The sequence below is a fragment of the Candoia aspera genome, chromosome 2 (assembly GCF_035149785.1).
Source record: "Candoia aspera isolate rCanAsp1 chromosome 2, rCanAsp1.hap2, whole genome shotgun sequence".
Classification (NCBI taxonomy): Eukaryota; Metazoa; Chordata; class Lepidosauria; order Squamata; family Boidae; genus Candoia; species Candoia aspera.
This window is the reverse complement of record NC_086154.1, coordinates 211,423,601-211,445,992: the sequence shown is the minus strand read 5'-3', so window position 1 is coordinate 211,445,992 and position 22,392 is coordinate 211,423,601. Positions and strand designations below refer to the sequence as shown.

At 37.6% G+C, this 22,392-nt stretch overlaps 1 protein-coding gene across 1 annotated transcript in view; it reads left to right on the top strand.

The window, feature by feature from the left end:
• Window positions 1–22,392, top strand: part of PRDM6 (PR/SET domain 6) — a 90,008-nt gene that overhangs the window by 51,028 nt on the left and 16,588 nt on the right. The window contains exons 3-5 of the mRNA XM_063296727.1: window positions 8,356–8,483; window positions 14,851–14,975; window positions 19,061–19,403. Coding sequence (XP_063152797.1) covers window positions 8,356–8,483; window positions 14,851–14,975; window positions 19,061–19,403 — 596 coding nt within the window. The remainder of the gene's footprint in view (window positions 1–8,355; window positions 8,484–14,850; window positions 14,976–19,060; window positions 19,404–22,392) is intronic.

Sequence of the window (22,392 nt, the reverse complement as noted above, 5' to 3'; positions counted from 1 at the left end):
GCCAGAACTTCGAGGACCGGTCATAAGTACTACTCCTTCAGCACTGTCACAATTTCGAACGGTTGCTGAATGAGTGGTCATTAACGAAGGACTATCTGTAATTATTACTATCATATTGAAGTTAGATCTCTGAAAACAACAGAATGATGGTGATGATGATGATGATTCCTGTTCTTTTCTTTCTAGTTCTGTTAAGAATCAACTTTGGTTTTGAAAAATGTTAATTTACTTTGAATAATTAAAATAAATGAGTATTTCCTTTTGGACCCAGATAAGTGTTGATTCTTTTTTAAAACTGTAGCATTTTATTAGTGTTTTGTGTGCAAGTAATTCATTCTCTAAAATAAATAGTGGGATGGAAGTTCCAGAGGCTATGAATATGCCAGCATCTAGTTAAATGTGATTTTTATTCATATGAATAAACCTAGAAGTGAAAAGAAAGAGAGTCAGCTGACGCGAAAGAGAATTTAGGATCTACTGTGTCTCATTTCACTTCAACAGATGGGGAAGTACTGTAATGATGTGGCCTATACTTAATTTACAGTATACACAATTTGTGACAGAAGTTTTTATAACTCTAAAAATTGCACTTAATAAATATGAGAAGATACAGATTTTCTTGATTGCTTAAATCTAAATGTTTATTCAAGCTTTCATGAGAAGTTTGTCTTAATTTAAACAGAACGAGCTCCTGCTATACTGGAGCCACTTTTTTGATGTGGGCTCAAGTGCCCATGAAACACCCTTAATAACATCCAAACACTTTTCATTTGTAAACGAAGCCTCTACAAGCTTCACTTCATGGTTTGGTTACTGTAATCAGAACTAAAGTGAAATTCATTTTTCTTAGGTAAAAGATATTTTAAAACTTGGTATTTCATATCATGTAACATATAATGCTCAAAACAATTTCTGATTTAGATAGTTCTTAGAAAACCAAACATACACACTCACATAAGAGAAATATGTATAAATATTTGTAATAAAGCTCACAGAGATATGAAGTATTACTTCTATTTTCCCTTTTGGTATTGATGTTATATAGTGATGTTGAACATATTTGTGGCTATCGTTGCTGAGAAAAGGGGAAAAAAGATAGGTTTGAAACACAGCCTGAAAGGTGGCACTTTGCCAGGACACTGAAAAATGGCAAATATGCCACATTTTAACAGCTGGATGCAGAAATATTTCTCTTTAATTTGGAAGGATCTTTTTTTTTTCCCACAGTAGGGCACTCTCAATAGGCTGCAAGATCAAAGAGGGTGGGTCTGTTCAGTCAAACATCATCTGGCTCCAGGGTGGAACAAAATGAATGAACTGTCATGGTTTTTTTCTAGTATAATAAAGTTTTGCCAAGAAAGAAGTAAAGAAGGTTATGGTTTATTCTGATCATAAAGCATGCTCTGATAATGGAAAGCTCTTTCCCAAAGTTTTCTTCTGATCAGCTGACAAGAGATGCCTGAAGAAGACCCGAGATGATTGATGGTCCACTTTGTACTATGGCCTCTGCTACTCTTAGAGATAAGTAGGACAGGGGAAATGTTGAATAACTCTGAAGGACTCCTGTGAAGGGAACATGTTCTGATGTAAACATTCTAATCTCTGCAAAAACAAAAACACCAGCCTTAACCAACATTGTGATATGTGGCACAATACTGAACAAAAGCCACACTGAAGGGAAGGGCACTTGTTTTACTACACAATGTGAACATAGGCTTTTCGCTAATTTCTAAAATGCCAGCTGGATGCAACTTTAAGGGTTAGTCGTACAAGGAAACGTGCTGCTTTTCTATCCTCCATCTAATGAATGTGAAGAATTGCAACATAATGGGCTTTTATCACCATGAAAATATGACTCCAGCTTTTACAATCATTGCTCATTTATTTTATGGGGGATTTCAGACATAGTTTACCATATATTTTATTACTTGAACTTTTAAATATCATCCTGGGAACTTGACGGTTCATCTGTTACAAAATATACAAAACTTTTTACAGTGTTTTCATTTTGGAATCCTTGCAAAAGAGTTTAAAAATAATATGTGTAAGTCTTTGAAACTTCAGTCTTTTTGTAAGACTAAGTCTTTCAAAATTGTGATTTTAGCTTGAAATATAAATTATTTCAGCAAAAATCCAAATGATCAGTAGATAGCAGCAAAGTGTTAGGCATCTGTGTCATCATCTGGATATGTGCAGCTCACATCTGGTAGCCCTACAGGGAAAATGTTATTGTGCAAACTTGAGCCTTTCAGCTTCTCTCTGTCCCCAAAGTGAAACAAGGAGTTGGGATGGATGTGCCAGAGAAAATGAATAAGGGAATCTGGGCTTGTCTACAGTGATAAATTATTCTGTAGTGAAATTTACAATCCAAATTAAATTTGAGATAAGGTTTTATGTAAGTGTTTCTACAGTTTTGTATATGGCCCCAAATGCTGATGCCAGTACACACAATAAAATCTCTGTGTTGCAGTTATAATAAACATAAAGGATGAGACAGAGGATTCGCTGTTGAAATCTTAAGTCAGTGTGAGTTTTTGGCAGGGAGCTCCAATGGGATACCCTAACCCCTTCACTAGCCCTAAGCCAAACAAGCCTTTATCTTTTCTTAGTCCACTCCCCATTCCATGGAGATAATAATGCTGCTTTTATCTTAGGAAGCTGATACTTAATATTGAATGTGTTTGAGTGTTTAGAAAAAGCAGTGTATAAATACTAAATATTGTTATAGTTTATACCTCATGTAAGCCCAAGATTCTCCACCAGCTGGTACAATTTAGTTGAAAAGAATAAGTGAGGGTTCTTCTAAACAAGGACTCTGTGCCAGCTCAAAGTAAGCTTCAGAATAAATGATCTGACATCATTGGTTAAGTTCAACAACAGATTGAAAGGAAAAAAAATGGCTTATCAGCAACCCAGAACACCACTCCTGCAAAGCAGTATTTCATTTTGCAGTGATGAAGCTCTGAAGAACCTTTGGGCATTCTGCTTCAGTGCAGGGATTGCCTGCCACCTGTCAGCTTCTGAGCTTCAGCCATCCTAATGGGTCCTTTAAGAGGAATGGTTCCTGCACACCACTGTCTGCTACCAACAGTTAGCACTGTTGGGGGTGTGGGGGGACTGATGCATATTCTTAGCAAGAATGAAATTGAGGAGGAGGAGGGCCTGTTCTCCCTTTCTTTTCACCCTGGAGAGTAACTACCAAAGACAGCTTGGAGCTTTTTAAAAAAAAATTCCCCCTTTTGTGTAAAGTGTGAGTGGCAGCAAGGTGATTAGTTTACTGCTATGGAGTGGAAATGTTACGGACTGTAGGTGCCTTGCAATGAGTACCAGTCCTTCCAGCCTAAAACGTGTATACTTTATTTAGAACATGTTGCCCCGCTCTCCTACTTTAGCTACTGTTGTAGCCTTTAACCATGATTAGAGGTGTTAGGAAAAGTGTCTGGTTGCAAAACTGATAATATGATATCATGCCGCCTTCATATCTTTCAGGCTTTGTGGCAGTATTTTTCAATACGGAAGGAATGATGACTTAGTAGTCTGGCAGTTTTATCCCATTATAAGTGCCTGGGGTGGAGGTCAGGGATATTGTTTTGTTTTGTTTCTGCAAGTAATTAAAGGTCCTTAGCATAAATTGGAGTGAGGTGTATCCATTTATTTTAATTCTCTTCTATATATTATGGAAGGAAGGGACAATTTGTGGCTTCAGGATTGGTAATAGCTTGGACGAAGCATTGACTCAACTTTTTTGCAGGCTTCTTTTGGTTAGCTGGTTGGTTCATTAGGCTCTCATATTGTTCTCATATTGTTCCTTGTTTGGCAAAACAACTGGCAGATCCACTTCAGATTGCTTTGGAGAGACTGGGAATGAAAGCAGTATTGTGCAAACTTGAGCCTCTCAGCTTTTCTCTGTTCCCAAAATGAAACAAGGAGATGGGATGGATGGACCAGAGAAAATGTAGTACACTCAGTCAGGACAAGTTAGTCCATAACATGTGGGCTGCTTTGGGGAGAAATTAGTCACACCAAAGCTGTGATTGATGCAAAGCTGTTCTTACACACCACTGTTTGCAACCAGAAATACTTCCTGGCAACAAGGATGGGGAACAGATGCATTCACAAGTTCTTGCAATGTATTTGCAACATATTAGGACTACTATTTGCCATATCAGGTTCACAACTCCATCAAAGTTGCCACTCTTTCAATATATTTACTACATAATCTCCTTCAAGTTGTAGCCTATTAGGGAGTAAATCATATTATATAGTTTGGTCAAAATTGGAGCCATTACCAGTTGAAATTGCTTCAGCACCCTAAGCAAAATTAGCCATTTGGCTTTTTCTTTTATTTTTGTCTAAACATGTAATATGATGAATGGTTACAGTAGATACACAGAGGCATTAAACAATCCTTGTGCTATTAAGTGTTGAGTTTGACTAAGAGCAGCACAGAAGATTAGTCACTGGGGAGGAGGGAAATCAGATCACATAAAAACAACGAACAGAGTTGAATTCAAAATACCTCTAAACATGAAAGTATCCACTAGATATTCTGTACACATATGTGGAAAATATATAGGCCACTTTAGTATTGAAAATATTTGTTTATCACAGTGAACTAAAGTTCACAAAAATATATTGAACTTTTCAATCAGGTGTAGAAAAATAAAAAATGCATATATCCCACCATTCTGCGAATGGAATCTTTCTATAAACAATTAGAGAATGTGGTGTTTGGGGCAAAGATTTGATATGAGTGAATAGAGATCTCCTAATCTTGTTTTCCTGTTGAAACATGGGATATATCCCCCCAGTATAATTTGAAAATTGAAAATTTCATTCATATTCTTGTAGACAGATTAATTAAAAGAAAGGGAGTTATGCATGTATATGTCCGTTCACATGTTCATAGGATCTGCGGGTAAGGCAGAAAGGATAAACGAAGTGGCAGAACTTCTGACAAGAAATTGGGACGTTCAGAAGCTCCTAATCTAAAGTGTGGTGTCCTTGTCCTACCCTACCACAAGTTTGGAAAGTTGGTTTGTGGAAATAAGGACACCGTTCACAGTTATGACAGTGATGAAAAAATAACTTTACAATGTTGCAGGTCTGTAAGCCAAAAGAAAGCTGAAGTAAGATCATAAGCACAGTGTCAGTTTCACTTAGTGACCATTTTGCTTAACGACCAAGTTGCTGGTCCCAATTGTGGTTGCTAAATGAGGACTACCTGTACTGCAAAGGTTTATCTTTTTCTTTCTGATTGTGACATTGTGAGTTTACTGTAAGTACTGTACAGAAGGTTTTAAGTTAAAATTGTTGGAAGGAAGGATTACCCACCCTTATCTGGGTTCTCAGATAATATCTTCATATGAAGCATACCACCAGGAAATGAATGGTGCAAGATGGGGCCCAAAGCCATACATTTATCCAGCATGGCTGGAATACCGATAGGAAGAAAATTCAACATATATTGATTGAAACGAAGGGAAGCCAGATTTTTTTTTTCATCAGAACGATGGTATATTTGAATATTGGAAAAGAAAAATAAGTTGTTACGGGATTTCTGAATTTCTAAGCTTCTGCAGTTGGCATAAATATTAGAATATTTGTAAAACTATCAGTCTTCAGCAACAAACTGAACAAATTTCCACCCTGTTCTTGAACATATGGGTACCAAATGATTGCTTTTTCTTTTTTTCTATTGTTTAACTGAAGCCTAAAATTGGACTTGTTTCTGATGTAGTTCATACAATATCAAAGATGTTTGTAACATATAAAATGACATTGCTCCTTTAAAATTAAACATTTTCTGTTAAACTTGATTATACAATATGTGAACCTATAAAGAGTAAGGATGGGGGATTTTCATTCAGTCAAGTTTTTATTTCCCTTTTTTATATATAACTTACACACACACACACACAAACACAAAAAAAGGAAAAGCCCACAAGAGAAGCCCACAAAAGCATACAGTATCTGTCTTGTATTCCAGACAAAGCTAGCCTTACACATATACTAATGTCAGGTGACACAATTAAATTATAAACATTTTATTTATTTGTTTGTTTATTTATTTATATATTGAATTTCTCTGCCACCCATCTCGTGTACAACCCTTTTATCAACAACACTGTAAAAAATGGAAAATGATGTATATAAACTGTATGTACATGAACTAATATAGACATCCATATATCTATATATTCAACTGGGGTCATTCCAAGGGACATTGCATAGAACTGTATCCTATTTCTGGATAAAATAATACAGCGGAACATTTTAATGGACTATTTGTGGGGAGGGATGTCTTTTATTCATCAACCTTGGTTAAATATGAAATTATACCATTACTGTAGTTTACACTGTATAATGACGTTGGTACCAAATGTGGTAAAATGGTGCAAATGGCATATTTACAAAAGTTCCATGTAAAGCCTGTTGTACTTAATCTGGTAAATAGAATTTTCATTGTCATTTTTTAAGGTATAAGATAATAACATTTCTTTGCTGCCCTGTATTTGCCCTGTATTATACCTAAGAATGTTTTTGTAAAAGTATTCTAATGTTATTATTTGTCCTGGCCTTACACACTTTAAAATTTGCATTTATTACATAACATTTCAGTATTTTTATTTTATTCCTTTGTGACATATACTGCAAACTTTACATGAACCCCTTTGAAATATTGTTGACATAAGTTAAATCTTTTCCATTGAAATTAGCTTTGACAAGTGCTGTGTGTGTATGGGCAATCTTTTTGTGTGTATTTGCTTTTATAGATCATAAATATTATATTAAAATAAATATAATTCATTCCCATACAGATCTTGGTGACAAGACTGGAGACAGCTGTTTTGGATTCTTGAAGTAATAATTGTTAGTTATCACAGCTGAATTCTTTAAGTGTTCAGAAAATCCGTTTGTAATATTGTTTTAAGGTTTTTACATTGTAAATAACTTTTAATGGCTTTGGGAGCCAAAATGTGACTCAATCATGGTGCCCCTTCGTTCCCAGAGGCTTTGATTTTTCAGTTAATTCTGGCTTTTTCATATCTACATAACACAGTTATTAAATACATTTTCAGCATACATTTGAATGTTTGGAAATATTGGAAGCCAATTGTCAACAATGGCAATAATTAGCAGTTCTGCAAGTATTTGAATGTATCAAACCCACAATTCTAAATAGATGGGATAACTTAAAATAAAGAGGAAGTTTTACTTTATCTTACTTTAGGATAATTATATTTTCAGTTATTTTTACACTGGAGCTATGAGCCCTAAAGAATCTCCTTGCTTTGTTTTCACTTAGGTCTTGGGTTTCTAATTCTGTATAGGACCAAAAAGCTATGAAATCTGTGCCATCAAAAGAAAATATTAAACATTCACAATCTTGCTTAACAATTGTTTCTTTAACCTTGGTAGAAGAATAAAGCTCAAAAGAAAAGGCATTAGGTAAAAATACAGGACCTTTAGACTATGATTTTCCTATCAACATGAAGAGTGTAATTTTTTAAAAAGGATACTTTTTCCTAAATGGGTTCCCAGCTCTTGAGAGACTAACTCCATGTAGAATACATGCATCAAATTTGTCCTCTGTTCAATAAGTTTTATCTCCAAATAGGGCTGGATAAATTTTTTGTCTGAGAATCAGAATAATGCTGAGTGAAAAGAATCTAACTTCTATGAGGCTTCTTCCTATAGTTGAAGTTGTATATATTTTTGCTAAATTCATCTTCAGGGATGGATGCTGATGAGCGTACTCCAACTCAGTGTAAAGCTGCAGCCTTATTGGAGAATCCCTGCCCTGATTAGGTTTGGATCTTCAGTTTCAGTTATTAATTTCATTTCTTCAGCTGGATGGTGTGAAGGAATATCATACATTTCTCCCAGCGTGGCTTCTCTCATTTTCCTCCTCACTGTTTAACATTTTGTAAGTCGCTTTGGGAAATACAGGAAAGATTTTGGTAGAGCAGCAACAACAACAAAATGTTCAGTGAGTACTGACCCTTGTTCAGCCTTTCCCATTCAGATCCCATATGTGTATGCGTGTGTGTTTATACGACAGTTCATTATTTAAGCTTACTCTGTCAAAATAGGTTAAATGTTCTTTGGGAAATATGGTTGCATCTTTGATACATGAGCAACACGCTAAATGTAGGAAAGATTAACCTGATAAGAAAAGCATGACAAACTTCTACCACTAAAAATATGTTGTCATTCGTTTCCTTTGGTTTCTGGGAGCATTAATAAGCTGCGAAATCTCACTGCAATAAATTTCTGAGAATGGCACATAGCAACAGTAAATATGACTGCTGATGATTCATTCTAACTACTTGACTTCTGACCTCTTTACAGATATATGACCAGGATGGGACACTACAGCACTTTATTGATGGCGGGGAACCCAGTAAGTCAAGTTGGATGAGATATATTCGATGTGCACGCCACTGTGGGGAACAAAATTTAACTGTAGTCCAGTACAGGTGAGCTCCACTTCAGTTTATTCTACAAATATCTCAATTTATTTGCTATGATAAACATTTTGTCAAACCAATGTGTGCCAGAAAGCAACCAAATAGGCCTTGGGAATAGCATATCTCACTGCAGCAAGAAACTGGCTTTGTAAATTCTCTTACTGTGAGAAGCTGTGCTTACTAGGTTGCATCTAGAGGTAAGTGCTTTTCTTGAAAGGGTGCAAGATGTTTGTGTGCAAAAATTGCACCGACATCCTGTGATGACTTTCTGTTAGTATAAGAACAATCAATCACCTGAACTAGGGGTGCACAATATCAGCTAGCAGAAAGTGTTAAATAATGTTGCAGCACACATGCTTGCACTCGAGCTGTGTCCTGCAAAAACTCTTGATAGAAAACAAAGCCAGTGCAAAAATACATTTTGATCTGAATCATTGAATTGATTTCCTGGTTTCCTTTTGGCAGAGGAGTTCATATTTAAGGCTCCAGTCTTAAAAACAGACCATGAGCCATGTTAGATTGGACTGAAGCTTCATTTATTTATAATGTGCATACTGTATGCATATTGATGGAAAGCAACCTCTACTGAGTTCAGTTGCACTTATTCCCAGTAACCTTGATTTACTCCTTTGGCAGCAGCTCTGGATATAGCTGTCCTGTCCACTGATAGATCATAAAATTGTCTAATTCCCTTTTAAGGTCATCTGGCAGTTAAGTTCCCAACTGCTAATTTAAAGTGAACTTGCATCTTCTACAATGATTGTAGAAAAATGGCTAGAAAATTGTATGTGTTAATGTTGAGAAATATAAGCCTACAATGCATTTATGTCTGAGTTTTGTTATCTCAGATGCGGTGGTGCTGCGGGTTAAACCGCTGAGCTGCTGAGCTTGCCGATCGGAAGGTCGGCGGTTCGAATCCAACAGGGTGACAGGGTGAGCTCCCGTTGCTAGTCCCAGCTCCTGCCAACCTAGCAGTTCGAAAACATGCGAATGTGAGTAGATTAATAGGTACCGCTTCGGCGGCAGGTAACAGCGTTCCGTGTAGTCATGCCGGCCACATGACCACGGAAGTGTCTACGGACAAACGCCGGCTCTTCGGCTTTGAAACGGAGATGAGCACCGCCCCCTAGAGTCGGACACGACTGGACTTAATGTCAAGGGAAACCTTTACCTTTACCTTTGTTATCTGTAAGGAACACCACACTATCATGGGATAGAAATTTGTCTCTTAAAGTTTTCCAGTGGCTTCACTGAGCACACATCAGGGCCAAAATAAAGAGAACGGAACAGGGGAGAAGTCCCACAGTGTTTAATAAAGTGTTTTGTCTGTTTATCAGACTATACTTCTGGATGTATCTCTTCTGTGCAGCTGTAGATGCTTAGTACCATTCTTGGGCAGACAGGCTTGGGGGAACAAGGACCTCGCTTTGCGCAGTACAGCATGTGTTGTTTGTGCATTTTTCAAATGGCATGCAGGCTTGAAAAGTTTGGAACGTAGTTGCCTTTACTCACAATAATATCAGTTCCTCTGTGGGAAAACCAGAAAGCTCTGCCGACACCTTCTGCTAGCATGTGTCTGTAAGAAGACCAGAGCCTATAGTTAGGTAAGAAATAAAGGTCAAACATGAGAAGTTGTACCTGGATGTAGAACTCATATTTGTAAACCAACAACCTGGTAAATGAGCTGCATAGATAGATGAACTTCCAGTGATCAGTATTTCCCTTTTAAAATCAGAAACAGTGATTTGGCACAACTAGGCATTATGGCAATATGGCCAATTTGGCGACTGCTGTATTAGCTGTTTTGTTACAATGCATCAACTTTTAATTTTAAATCATTTTCACAGATGAATAAGAGAAAAAAAAAGTAGCTTCACAACCCAGAAACAATGGCCATTATGCCTTTTTTTTTTTCCTGACTTAAACATGGAAGTAGATAATAAGAATTTAAAGGAAAACAGCTTGCCAGTTTGGGCCGCTAAACTTTTTCTGTGAGAAGACAGGTTTCAGTAAAATATTATTAGTAAAAGAATGTTGAGGGCGCCCTCATGAAGAGCTCATCCTGCATGTTGGTGGAAACATAGACTTCTCTGTGTGTGGTTCCTTCCCTAGGGAGGTGAAGCTGGACAGTTTTATCCTGCGGTTGGATTGTTTCATTTCTAAGGGGCTGAGTCCGTTCCCTGAGGTTTTACTGTCAGCTCTGTTAATGTGACTTGCTGTTAACCTGGTTTGTCCTTCTTTTATTCACTGTGTTCAGATCCCTGCTTTGGCGGACTGCAAATATTTTAATCAATAGCAAAACTAGCATGGACATTAATACATTGTTCCTGGAGTCCTAAAGAGTACACTATTTACAGCTGTTGAAGCACAGTGGAGAGGTTGGGGGCCATGACATTGCACCATGTGCCACATCAGGTATGGTGCTAGTGGTGATGGAACTCCTCCCTCCAGGCCTGCCACTCATCTTGCCTGAACAACGGAGTGTAGATGGTGTGTTTGTAATCTAGGTATTTTCTGATCTAAGCAGACAGTTGTGAACATATGTTGCCCTTATGTAGAGCCCTGTGTCACGTCTGATATCCCCTTAGAGAAAGACAGAAAGAGAGAGATGAATGATGTCATACTTCTGCTTGCTCTTTCCAAGAAAGGAGTGTAGAAGAACCCCTCCAGACAGCGGATATAGTTGATTGCATAGGAACAATGTTCCCCCAATAATTTACTGGCTTAAACTGTGCATATTTGTAAGCAGAAAGACAAAATCTCAATCAAAATGCAACCATGGGTAACCATTAAACATCTGTCAATATTAAACAGATCGTACAACTCTCCATTCTGTAACTGTTGCTTAGAGTTTTCTCTGTTGATCTGTTTTCCATTGCTTTTAAAAACACAGTTTAAAAAAAAACCTGGCATCTATCACCAGGGACTAAATCCAAGTGTAAAGAAATAAAAACGCTGGACTCTGAAAATCCATCTAATTTTTATTGTACATGGACGTCCTCCTCACTGAAAGTCAGCTGGTTTAAATTCATTCTGTTATGATTTGTAATATCTAAATGGAATTTTCTTCAAAGAGCTCTTGATTGATTGACCCTTAGCTGAACGTTTTGTTTTTATTTTGAAGCTGACAATAATGTTTGTTGGCATGTGTTCTGCTTCAACTGCGTTGGGACGCCACGAAGCTATCTTTATGAGTCATCCAACCACAATACTAAATACATGTCAGCAAAGGAAATATTATCCGAAAGAGGAAAAATCCCTTTGATGTACTTCAGCATGCAGAGATTTCTGCAAGTTTTGGAAGCTTGTAAGCTTGTAAGGAATGGTGTATGCTTACACGTTTTTTTCCTCTTTTTTTGGCCTACTCCTCAGAGACCACCCATTGCTCGAAAACAGTTCAGTTCTTTCAGCACCAAAGTGTGTCATTGGGCTTTAGCACATTCATTTGCTGGGCTGCTATGTTTATGTTAGGTGAAACCAAACAGAGAGATGAAAAGTTACAAGGGTGAAGTACGAAGTAGACTATTTTTTTTCTCCAAAGTCAGGAGATGCGGGTGATTTATAACTCTGCCCCAATTTGATTTTTATGTAATGGTGGAAAGAATTAATAAAATGTACAGCTCGGGGTGGAAATAGTGGGAGGGGTAGAGAGTGAGGGCAGGAAAGAGTGCAAGGCTTGAGTTTTTGTCAGATATTCATAGAAGGTTGGGAAAAAGCATTCTGCTTAGCCAGCAGTGCCCTCCTGAGACAGGGTGGCAGTAAGCGAGGAAAATAACAAGATAAATGAAATTTTTGCAGCTGCTCGTAAAATATTGAGAATCTGCACTTTTTTATTGATCTTTATGATCCTGTTGCCAAGAGCCACTTTGCAGTGACAAAATATGTTGACAAGTGCATATCTCACTGCCATGAAAAATGTGGTTAAGGATTCTCCTTATGTCGGCAGTGTTACACAAGAAACAAATTGCACCACTCTAGCCAATTTTTTACGAAGAGACTAAATTTAAGGCCTACCAACCCTGCAAGCTTTTATCTCAAACTTCAGGCTTTTAGCAATTCTTCACTGCAGGAACCAGTTGAGATTCAACTTTTTTCAAAACTCCATTTATATCTATGCTTCACACAAGGTGGTGTTACAAATGGTCCTTCCTTACTACTATGGCCGTATCATTCTGCAGGGTACTATTCCAGGTAGAAAGGAATGCTCATCTTGTATTTATTGAATTGCTATCCATCACATATAAGGATGTTTTACATTACTGTAACTGGCTTAAATGACAAGCTAGAGTGTCAAGATAATAATTTCTCTTTTGGCTCCTAAATGCCTCCTTTCAGGTTGGTTTTACCGCTGTATGTAGCCTCCCATTATTGTTTCAGATTGATGTGCTTCCTTCTAAGAAAATATTATATCAGCTACAGCAGGGTTCCTCCACCTTGGCAACTCTAAGCTGTGCGGACTTCAACTCCCAGAATTCCCCAGCCAGCTCTGGGAGTTGAAGTCCGCACAGCTTAGAGTTGCCAAGGTTGAGGAACCCTGAGCTATAGTATAAGATGATACATAAAGAGAAGTATGAATGAATAAACAAATGGATTGTTAGGAGAAGCCTGCTTTGTATAGCTCTAGTTTAGTGGGCATCCCTCCGCCCAGTCTATACAGATCTCAGGTGTGCTAAGCACAACTAAATGACAGCATGCCTTGATGCAATCAGATGGATTTCATTTGAGTAGGTATACATGTGTGTGTGTGAACCTATGTGCACAGGCACAGAGGGGGATGGAATGTAAATGAATTGGAAGAAGGGCTTCAACCTATAATGAACACAGCATCTCCTTGCTATTGCTTAAAGCAGCCCAACTTTGTCTAGGTTACTGTACAAGATGAAGAAAAGTTGAGTTAAGGAATCAGTTAATTACGTTAAAGCCAACTTTCAGAATGTTCAGAACCACTCACAACAACTAGCCTCCCATTACTGGATAGATCATTACTATCACTGATTCTGTTATTTTCATGAAATACACTTGGAACATTCTGATATGCTAGCACAGTGGTTCTGGACCTTGGCAACTTTAAGCTGTGTGGACTTTGACTCACTGCTGGCTGGGGAATTATGGGAATTGAAGTCCACACAGCTTAAAGTTGCCAAGGTCCAGAACCACTGTGCTAGACAGCTGTCTTTGCTGATAAATTACAGATATCATTGTTTAGTTTTGGCTAAATTAGTGACTTTTAAAAACCTGCAAGATGGTTCTGTGTTGTCTGTTGAAGAAGGCATGTAACATATTTATAATTTATATATCAATTTTAAACCACTGAATGCTAACAAAATGGATATATTCTTACTCCTGGAATATCTCATTTTGAAATGTCACATCAACTATCACCAGCTGGTGGTAGCTCTTTATCTGCCAAGCTATCTATGATGGTATTTTTCTCCATTAGACAACTTCAGGGGGTTAGGATTACACTCTAAAACTGTGCAAGTATAAATACACTATTTAGGCATGATATCTTTAAAATATATTTGTAGACAAAACATTGCAAGCTGGAAAAATATTTCAAAAGTATGGGTTTTAAAAAATATATTTTAAATTGTCTCAAAAAGGAAGTCGGGCACAATTTATTATCAGGCACCTTTAAATAAGCTAAGAGTTTACATTATTTTCTGCTTTATTTCTGTACTTCTGAGAGACACTATCTTTATTTATTACTCAACTTTCTTTTAAAAATTAAAAAAAGTATGCAGCCTGAAACAATACTGAATTTTTAAAAATACATAATACATTTAGACTATACATAGTAAAAAAGGAGAAGCTCCTTCAAATTGAGCTTGATTCCTGGTGACTATATGGACACATCCCTACAGTGTCCTTGATAGCAAAACCAAAGGGTTTTGCCATTGCGGCCTTCTGGGATTTTGTTTTGGCTTCCCTGTCTAGCCTACAGCCTTGGATTCCCTGGTGGTCTCCCATCCTAATACTAGCCAGGTCAGAACATGATTTGTTTTATGAGACAAACAAGTGGTTAGCTACATGCAGCCAGCTGCTGAGATCTACATATGGTACTGAAGTTCAAAATGTCATTTATGGTAGCCACTTTATCAGTCTAATAGCTGTCCCTCATCTCTTCTGTATTTAACTTCACCTTAAGATGCAGGTTGGTACTAGTATATCTGTCCTGAGATGACTGTTTCTGCAAAGAGGAATTAGGTCAGCTTGACTTGTAATATCTGGGACCACCAGAATGCATCGCTTTTGCTAGGCTATACTGTTTTCACTCAGTTGGGCTGGTGATCAGGTGGATGCTCTTTAATAAAAATACCTGGGCTCTCACTCATTCATTCATTCTTTCTTTCTTTCTCTTTTGTTTTATAACCAGATCAAATATATTCTACCGAGCTTGCATGGATATTCCCAGGGGCACAGAGTTGTTGGTGTGGTATAACGACAGCTACACATCTTTCTTCGGAATCCCTTTGCAGTGCATTGCACAGGATGAGAACTGTAAGTGCCACTTTATCTAAACATAGTATCCTATGCATTCATGTTTTGTATTTAGATTAAAGTAGGTCCCTACCCTAGGAACTGAACCATGTCAACAAACAAGCACAAATTTTCCACCTTAGGTATGAAAAACTGTTTTGAAGGTGCTAACTATGGAAACTAGTAATATGATAGTACAAGACATGTCACTATTACTTACGATTGCAATAAACATTTGTCTGTTGTATCTGAAGTCCATTAACTTGAGGGTTTGCTTTCTTAAGCACTGAAACACAAATAAGTGAAAAGCAGTGGACTACAAAAGAGAGTTTTATGAATACACTGGACATGCCCTTCCTTCCCATTAAGATGTTAGTTAGGAGCTGGAAAAATTCATCACTTTAGTGAGCAGTATGAAGTATTATCAATTTTATAAATCATTGTGAAATATGAGATCAGCAGTGAAATTTGTCATTGGTCCATCACAAAAGCTGTCACATCCCCATTGTGTACACAGATGCTTCGCTTGATACACACCAGGTTCTGTGGACCTCTCTTTAATTAAAAAAAAAAGTAAATGGGAAACTAACATTGCTGCTGTTCATGCACATAAAGAAATACACACTTTTATGTTTAACCTGAATGGGAGAGGTTTGCATTTAAAAGGGAGGGAACTGGTCCAAATATACTGTATGTGTGCATCAGCTGTAACTGTTTTCTAGCCACTGCATCATGGGCAGTCCCAGATGCTGAATCCAACATCCACAGATATATAATGGGGAGACATAGTAAAAAATAATGCAACAGTATGCCCACTTTCTCAGTGCAACTTTTAATATAATGGCTTTGTTCCCATGGCCTGCATGTAACTTAGCCTGTCATGAAACCTAAGCATTTACAGCTGAACACAACCTGTGTTTTTGGTTGTTTTTATTTATCCTGCCTGCATTTTCCCCACTTCCTCCATTTTGCAATGTGTCAAATTTTAAATGATAAATTCCTTAGAACTCCAACAAACTTATCCTCTTGTTCTCTGGAAAGTGCTATGGACACCAGGGACACTCTATAAATGAATAAACAACCGTGGTACTAAATTTATAATAATCACGCCATGATATTTTCAAATTTTGACTCTCAGAGGGCTATATGCATTGTGGAAAAGCAGAAGTGCATTTAAATGTGGATAGAATGGATTGCCATCTCTGCTCCAGCTGAGGAAGCACATGAAATGAAGTGTGAGGAGTCATTGATATTATTGGTTACTGGACATATAATTAATTTTATGGTTTCTGGAATATGTCAATTAAACACACACATACACACACACACATCCTAGTAACAGTTGCAAACAACTGTTACTTTAGACATCTGTGACACTTGAAAAATGAATTTTATTTACTAACTTTCTCTGTGCAATTTAGTATATTGTTCATAATGTTATTCATGTGTATTCATACATAACTTCCACTGAGTTCAGTGGAATTTGTTCTGAGAGAGAGAGAGAGAGAGAGGGAGGGAGGTTCAGTCTCAGTAACTATGAGTAAATTAATAGTATTTCACGATAGGATCCCAGATTTATTTATTTTAAACATTTATATAGTCGCCAATCTTAAACCAAACTCTCAGTGGCTTACAACCAAGAATAAAAGAACATATACACAATAAAAGCAAGAAACAGTAAAAGCAAGAAACAGAAAAACCTGGCGCCACAGCCCCACTTCCCCAGCACTACCCACACATTCTCCTCCCACTCTGACCTCTCCCTATTCCGACGGTTGAGGGAGGAGCCAAGTCTTAAGTGCTCTCCTAAAGGGCCCTCCTAAAAGGGTGGGCCCTGTCAGATCTCAGGAGGGAGGGTGTTCCGTAGGGCAAGAATTGCAGTGGAAAAGATGCACTTCCTCAGATCACAAGTTGGCAGTATTTAAGGGAAGGGACTTGGACTGCGCCCATCCTATTCCGTCCAGAAAGTGCTTGCTTGGAGAAAATATAGAAGACATCAAGATTTATTTTTATGTTCATCTGCATTGGACTGCATGCCTAATAAATCGTTTTTCTTCATGTATGTTTGTGTAAAAAGTTTATTTTATACCAATTTTATGCCAATTTTTCTTAATGAGTATAAATTTGCAAAAGAGAAATAATGAAAAATGTAAGATTAATTTCTTTTCTCTTAAAATAAGATTCTGATCTTCAGACAAAACTAGGTTTGATGGAATTCACACTACTTTGGATTGTTTGGATCTTTTTTAAAAAATGGATTGGGAGTACATCAGGAAGTGGGTATGAACCATTTGCCTTCACTGTAGCCCTTTGGGATGCCTGCTGCGTGGACTGGATTGGAAGTTTCCATGGGTTTTGCAGAAGTGTTTTTCCTTCTGCAGCAGAAACTAGTTGTATGAGAGGGTCCATGAGGGCAAAAGTTTAGAACTCCTATTCCGCCATAATGTGCCTGTTGGGGGCTTAAATTAATTTTTAATTAACATTTTACATAATTAAAAATTACGTGAATGATAACATAGATCTAGTCAGTTTCTTAATCAAGAATATAAAATTTAAATATTCTGAGAACAAAACTTGTTTCTTGCCCCTGCTGAAGGCTATTCCATATAAACATGTGGAAGTCTCCAGTCTCCATCAGTTATTCTTGCAGCTACATCCCATTTCAAACCATATCCTACATCATTCCAGAGAGTTCTCTGATTTTCACATGGATGATAAAAGGAGCAAAAGGGTGCTACATCCAAAAGAAACAGTGGAAAACCCGTTTGAAGGAGGAATTCAGTTCTTGCACCTCTGGATCCAAGCCATTCATTTTGTGTGAAATAACAATATGGTCCTGAATTAGCCACTGATTTCTCAGACTCATTACAGACATCAGAATCCAAAGATCTTTTACTGCAAAGACATTGTGAATCCTTTTGCATGAGAATTATTCTTGTCTGATGATACTGTAGTGAGCCAAATCGGAAGCCAAATCAAAAGGACAAAAATAATCCCCACCCTCTTCTCAAAGAAAATATTTTCTCTTGCATTTTTTAATGTAACTAGGACTTATCAAGCCACTGAGCAAAAAAGCCAATATTACTAAAGCTGTTAGCGGCAGGCCTTCTTTTGTGTAGGTATCATAGACCGACTGTCTTAGATAGGAGCTAATCCACTTTCTTATAACCATCCTGAACTTTCAGGATCCCTAGCAACTCTTTAGCAGTGCTTCAGGCAATAGCACTTCCAAGAACTTAAGGGCTATAATGAATCTTACACCCCAAGCCTAAACTGGCAGTGAGGCTGACCTCCAAGTAAATGTTTAGCCTTTGTTTGCAAAGTCAACCATTACTTTATAAAGGATGCAGACTTAATTCAGCCCATAACTCCACTTTCAGTTCCTCAAGTTGATAGCAAGTTGAGATTGCTGACTCTCTCCATTTCTCACCATCCACTTCCTACTAGAATGCAGAGAGATATGGGCGGGTGATCATGTAGGAAATTAGTTTCTTGTTTAGCCATAGAGGAATACATTTTGTCATCTGAAATGTTTGTGTACAATGTCTACTTCCCAAGGATATGATCGCAAAATTCATCTATAAATATTAGATGGGTATATATATCCAGGACTATTTCACATTCTTACAGTGAACTAAAACTAACTTTGTTGCCATTGTTATGAAAATGGTGATAAAATTCTTAAAATGGTAGGTTGGAATGTACCACATTTTGCACATAAGAGTTTCCATTTTTCTAATGCCTCCTGCAAACAGAAAACTATCACAATGGGTGATATATTCTTTGTTGCTCTGCTGTGCCTCCACTTACATGACATTTGTTGCATGAGGAAACACCCAGAAATGGAATCTCTAGTCTGCTCTTGGAATATGTATAGTCCATTCTATTTTACCACTTCCTGTCCACCATACACGACTGCACTTGTAGACCAGGAAACATTTCCCTGCAATGCTTATCTCTTTATCTTCATTAGTATTCAGTGCTTTATCTTAAATACAAGGAAGGGTAAGTAGGTTATGCCAATGCTTTTATTTTTTATTTTTTAAATATTTCTGAAGGCTTTGTTATCATGTTAGGAATTATTTTCTTTCTTTCTTTTCCCCTAGTGAATGTTCCTTCAACTGTAATGGAAGCCATGTCAAGACAAGACACCCTCCAGCCATTTAGCAAAAGTAGCAAGCTACCCTCTGCCCCTCCACAGCGATCCATAGTGTTTCCGCAGACTCCGTGTAACAGGAATTTCTCTCTCCTGGATAAATCAGGTTCTATCGAATCAGGATTTAACCAGATCAGTGTAAAAAATCAACGAGTTCTTGCAAGTCCTACATCAACAAGCCAATTAAATTCTGAGTTTAGTGACTGGCATCTTTGGAAATGTGGGCAATGCTTTAAGACTTTCACCCAGCGGATCCTCTTGCAAATGCATGTTTGCACACAGAATCCTGACAGGTAAAACATGGGCACTCTTTACTTCTGTATCTGCTGATATAAACGGCATTGCTTTTGCTTTATCAGGCTGTCACCCCTTTCAGCAACAGAGTGTTATTAGGAGGAACCTGTGCAGTGCAATTCATCTGCTGCTGTATGAAACATACAGATAATGGCCGTAGGTTAGGGTTATTATTTGTGAAAATATTGGGTACCTAAAGACACAGATAAGAGAAAATAGCTAAGAATATAATCTTGGTTTGGTACATCTCTTGGAAAGGGGTGGGGTGGGGACAAAATAGAAGGAAAATATATGGATATACCAGATGGGGAAAAAGAGGTCAAGATAATTAAAAGTCATTCTATCTTTGAGAGATAATATTACTTGCGGCTCAGCAGCTGTCATAGCCATTTCAGGGTTCACCTATAGTGTGCAATGTGTATGAACTTAATTAAGTACTAAGGGGTAATGAATTGGAATTTTTTGCTTAGTACTATTTTTCTTCAGAGCATGCAAAGCCATAAATCGTGCAAAGCTGTCAAAAGGAAATACCTACTCCACTAGTGATGTGGAGGAAAACAGATGCCATTTATTCAATAAACTAATATCCACACCGAAGAAAAATGTTGACTAGATACCTCAGAGTCAAAGTTGGTTGAAAGTTTGTCAATACAGAATTTTATGGCCATGAACTGAGGATGAAATTTAGCTGAACAAGTGAATTAAAATTTCAGGTACCCTGACCAGTGCCCCAGTAGAGATAATGGAACTATTATTTATGAATCAAATCTGGTTTATCTGACAATCTTGATAGCTGGCAGCACAAAAGGCAAAAATCAGATTAACCCAATAAAAATATTGTTTGGGATTTTGTTGTTCCTTTAGTGACAAAGAGGTGCTTTAACAAAAGCAATTGAATGTCCTGGAGCAATCATTTGGGAAACAATCCACAGGTATTGTGCTTCTGCTACTTCAGTGGTGAGAAGGAGCCTTAGTGCGTTGGAAAGAAGTTTTGGAAAACAATATGCCATTTCATCAAATATTTAATACATTGTCATTGCATATATAAATCGTTTCTGTCATTTTATAGGAATTTCATCAAAATACGTAAATCATATTTTTTACTGTGCAACCTCCGTTCTTTTCAGTAAACCTTCTATGTGGGCTTTGCATTAGAACAAATTAAAAGCTTGTAGAATTGCTAGATGATAATTTCCAAGAGGGGGGAAAAAAAGGCCTTTTCAATTTTGCTTGAAAATTTCCAAAGGAATTTGAAGGATGGGTCAACCAGAGATCTACAAAGGCTTGAGTGAATACACAGCAACCTTTCAGAGTGTTTTGTTCATTTCAATAAAGGCAGGAAACAGGTTGCATGGCAAGATGTGTGTTTGGTGCTGATTTCTCCACTGAAGTAAATTAGGTAATTTTCCAAAATACTCTATGTATGTACCATATGTGTGCATCGAATATTCTGTGCCTGTAAGAAATCAGACCTTTGGATTAAATTCATGCCGGTATTCTCACTGCATTAAAATGTGCAAAACACTGAATCATAGCTAAAAGAATCTACAATAACATATTTAAGGATAAAAAATAAGATAGACTGTCAATATATTTTTTTCCCAAATTCTTTACATCTAAGGCAGGTATTGGCAAAATGCTTGTAAGAGGTAGCAATTTCCAGTGTTGCTCATTGCTTTAATTTCCTCCTAAATGCTTTTACTGTGTCAACAGTGTTTCCATGAGGACGAATAGTTAACAGCACTGCCACCAATAAAATGCAAGTTTCTATTGCCTTCCAAAATTGCCTTCCAGACTTATAATCATGCTCCTAAGCATGACCCAACCTATTGTTGGATCTTAACCCTAACCTTGTATTGATGCTGAAACTCGCAAAGCAGTCTTCAAGCAGCAGCCATTTAGGCTGTTTGTGTCCCGACTAAGCAAGAACCACGCCGAGACAAGGAAGAAGTCTCTAGTGTTTTATTACTGCTATTGTAGACAGAATCCCACCAAACTGAAGAAGTGTGGGAAAACCCAGACAGATAAGCCCCAAAAGTCAAGGCGGGTCTGTTCTGGTTCTCTTTGAATGACAGCCCAAACTCTCTCTACTACGCATGCGTTTTCCCCCCTGGGTAGGGGCCCCCTCCTGCTCACCATCAGTGCTCATGACAGTTTGGCTATAAGGCTGGCATAGTCTGAAGTGAGAGGGAGGAAGAGGTTTTTCATCACCTTCTATAAAAGAACAATGCTTGAATTTATCCGGAGATTCCACATGTACTAAGAAGAAAAGTATTAATGGAAATCTACCATTAATATTAGTATCAATGGAAATCCACCCCAATTATTTTTATTCCTGATACTCATACAACATACCAATTCTGGGGCCTTTTTCAGACATTGCAAGTGCTCTAGACTTATGAATGAGAACTTCAATAAAAGTGTTCCTTTTGCTCCTAGCCCAGTAAAATAAGTAGCGGTTACCAAATGGAAGATTTGAATAGTCCAAACTATGCAAGGGGTAGTAGAAAGCACAACTTTCAATCAGTAGCCAGTAACGGTAGCAGTGAGTATTGTACTTTTTTTTTTTTTTAGTTTCCCAGTGGTATGTATTAGCAAGCCAAATTTTTTCTCACCGAATAAAGAATGATGTTGTATGCATGAGAAGGTTGTGCTTGCACTTTTTGTTGATGTTTCTTTAATTGTGTAGAGCAGTAAGACAAAGTGTGGTTCTTTGGCAGCACTGTTATGGTGTCGTTGTTGACCTGAGAAGCTACAGGTTGGAATTTAGATACTGAGACTTTTCACCACCAACAGATCAACGTTCTGATAGTGATGAACCAAAATAAGGTTATCACAGTGTTCTTGGAGGTGAAGGTCTGCTTCACCTCAGCTTATCCATGACCAGTTGCTTGGGGGAAGGGTCAACTCAGTGGCAGAAAAAGGCTATAGCGTCAATCCAGGGGATGAGGAAAAAACTTCCTCTTCAAACACCCTACATAAGACAGA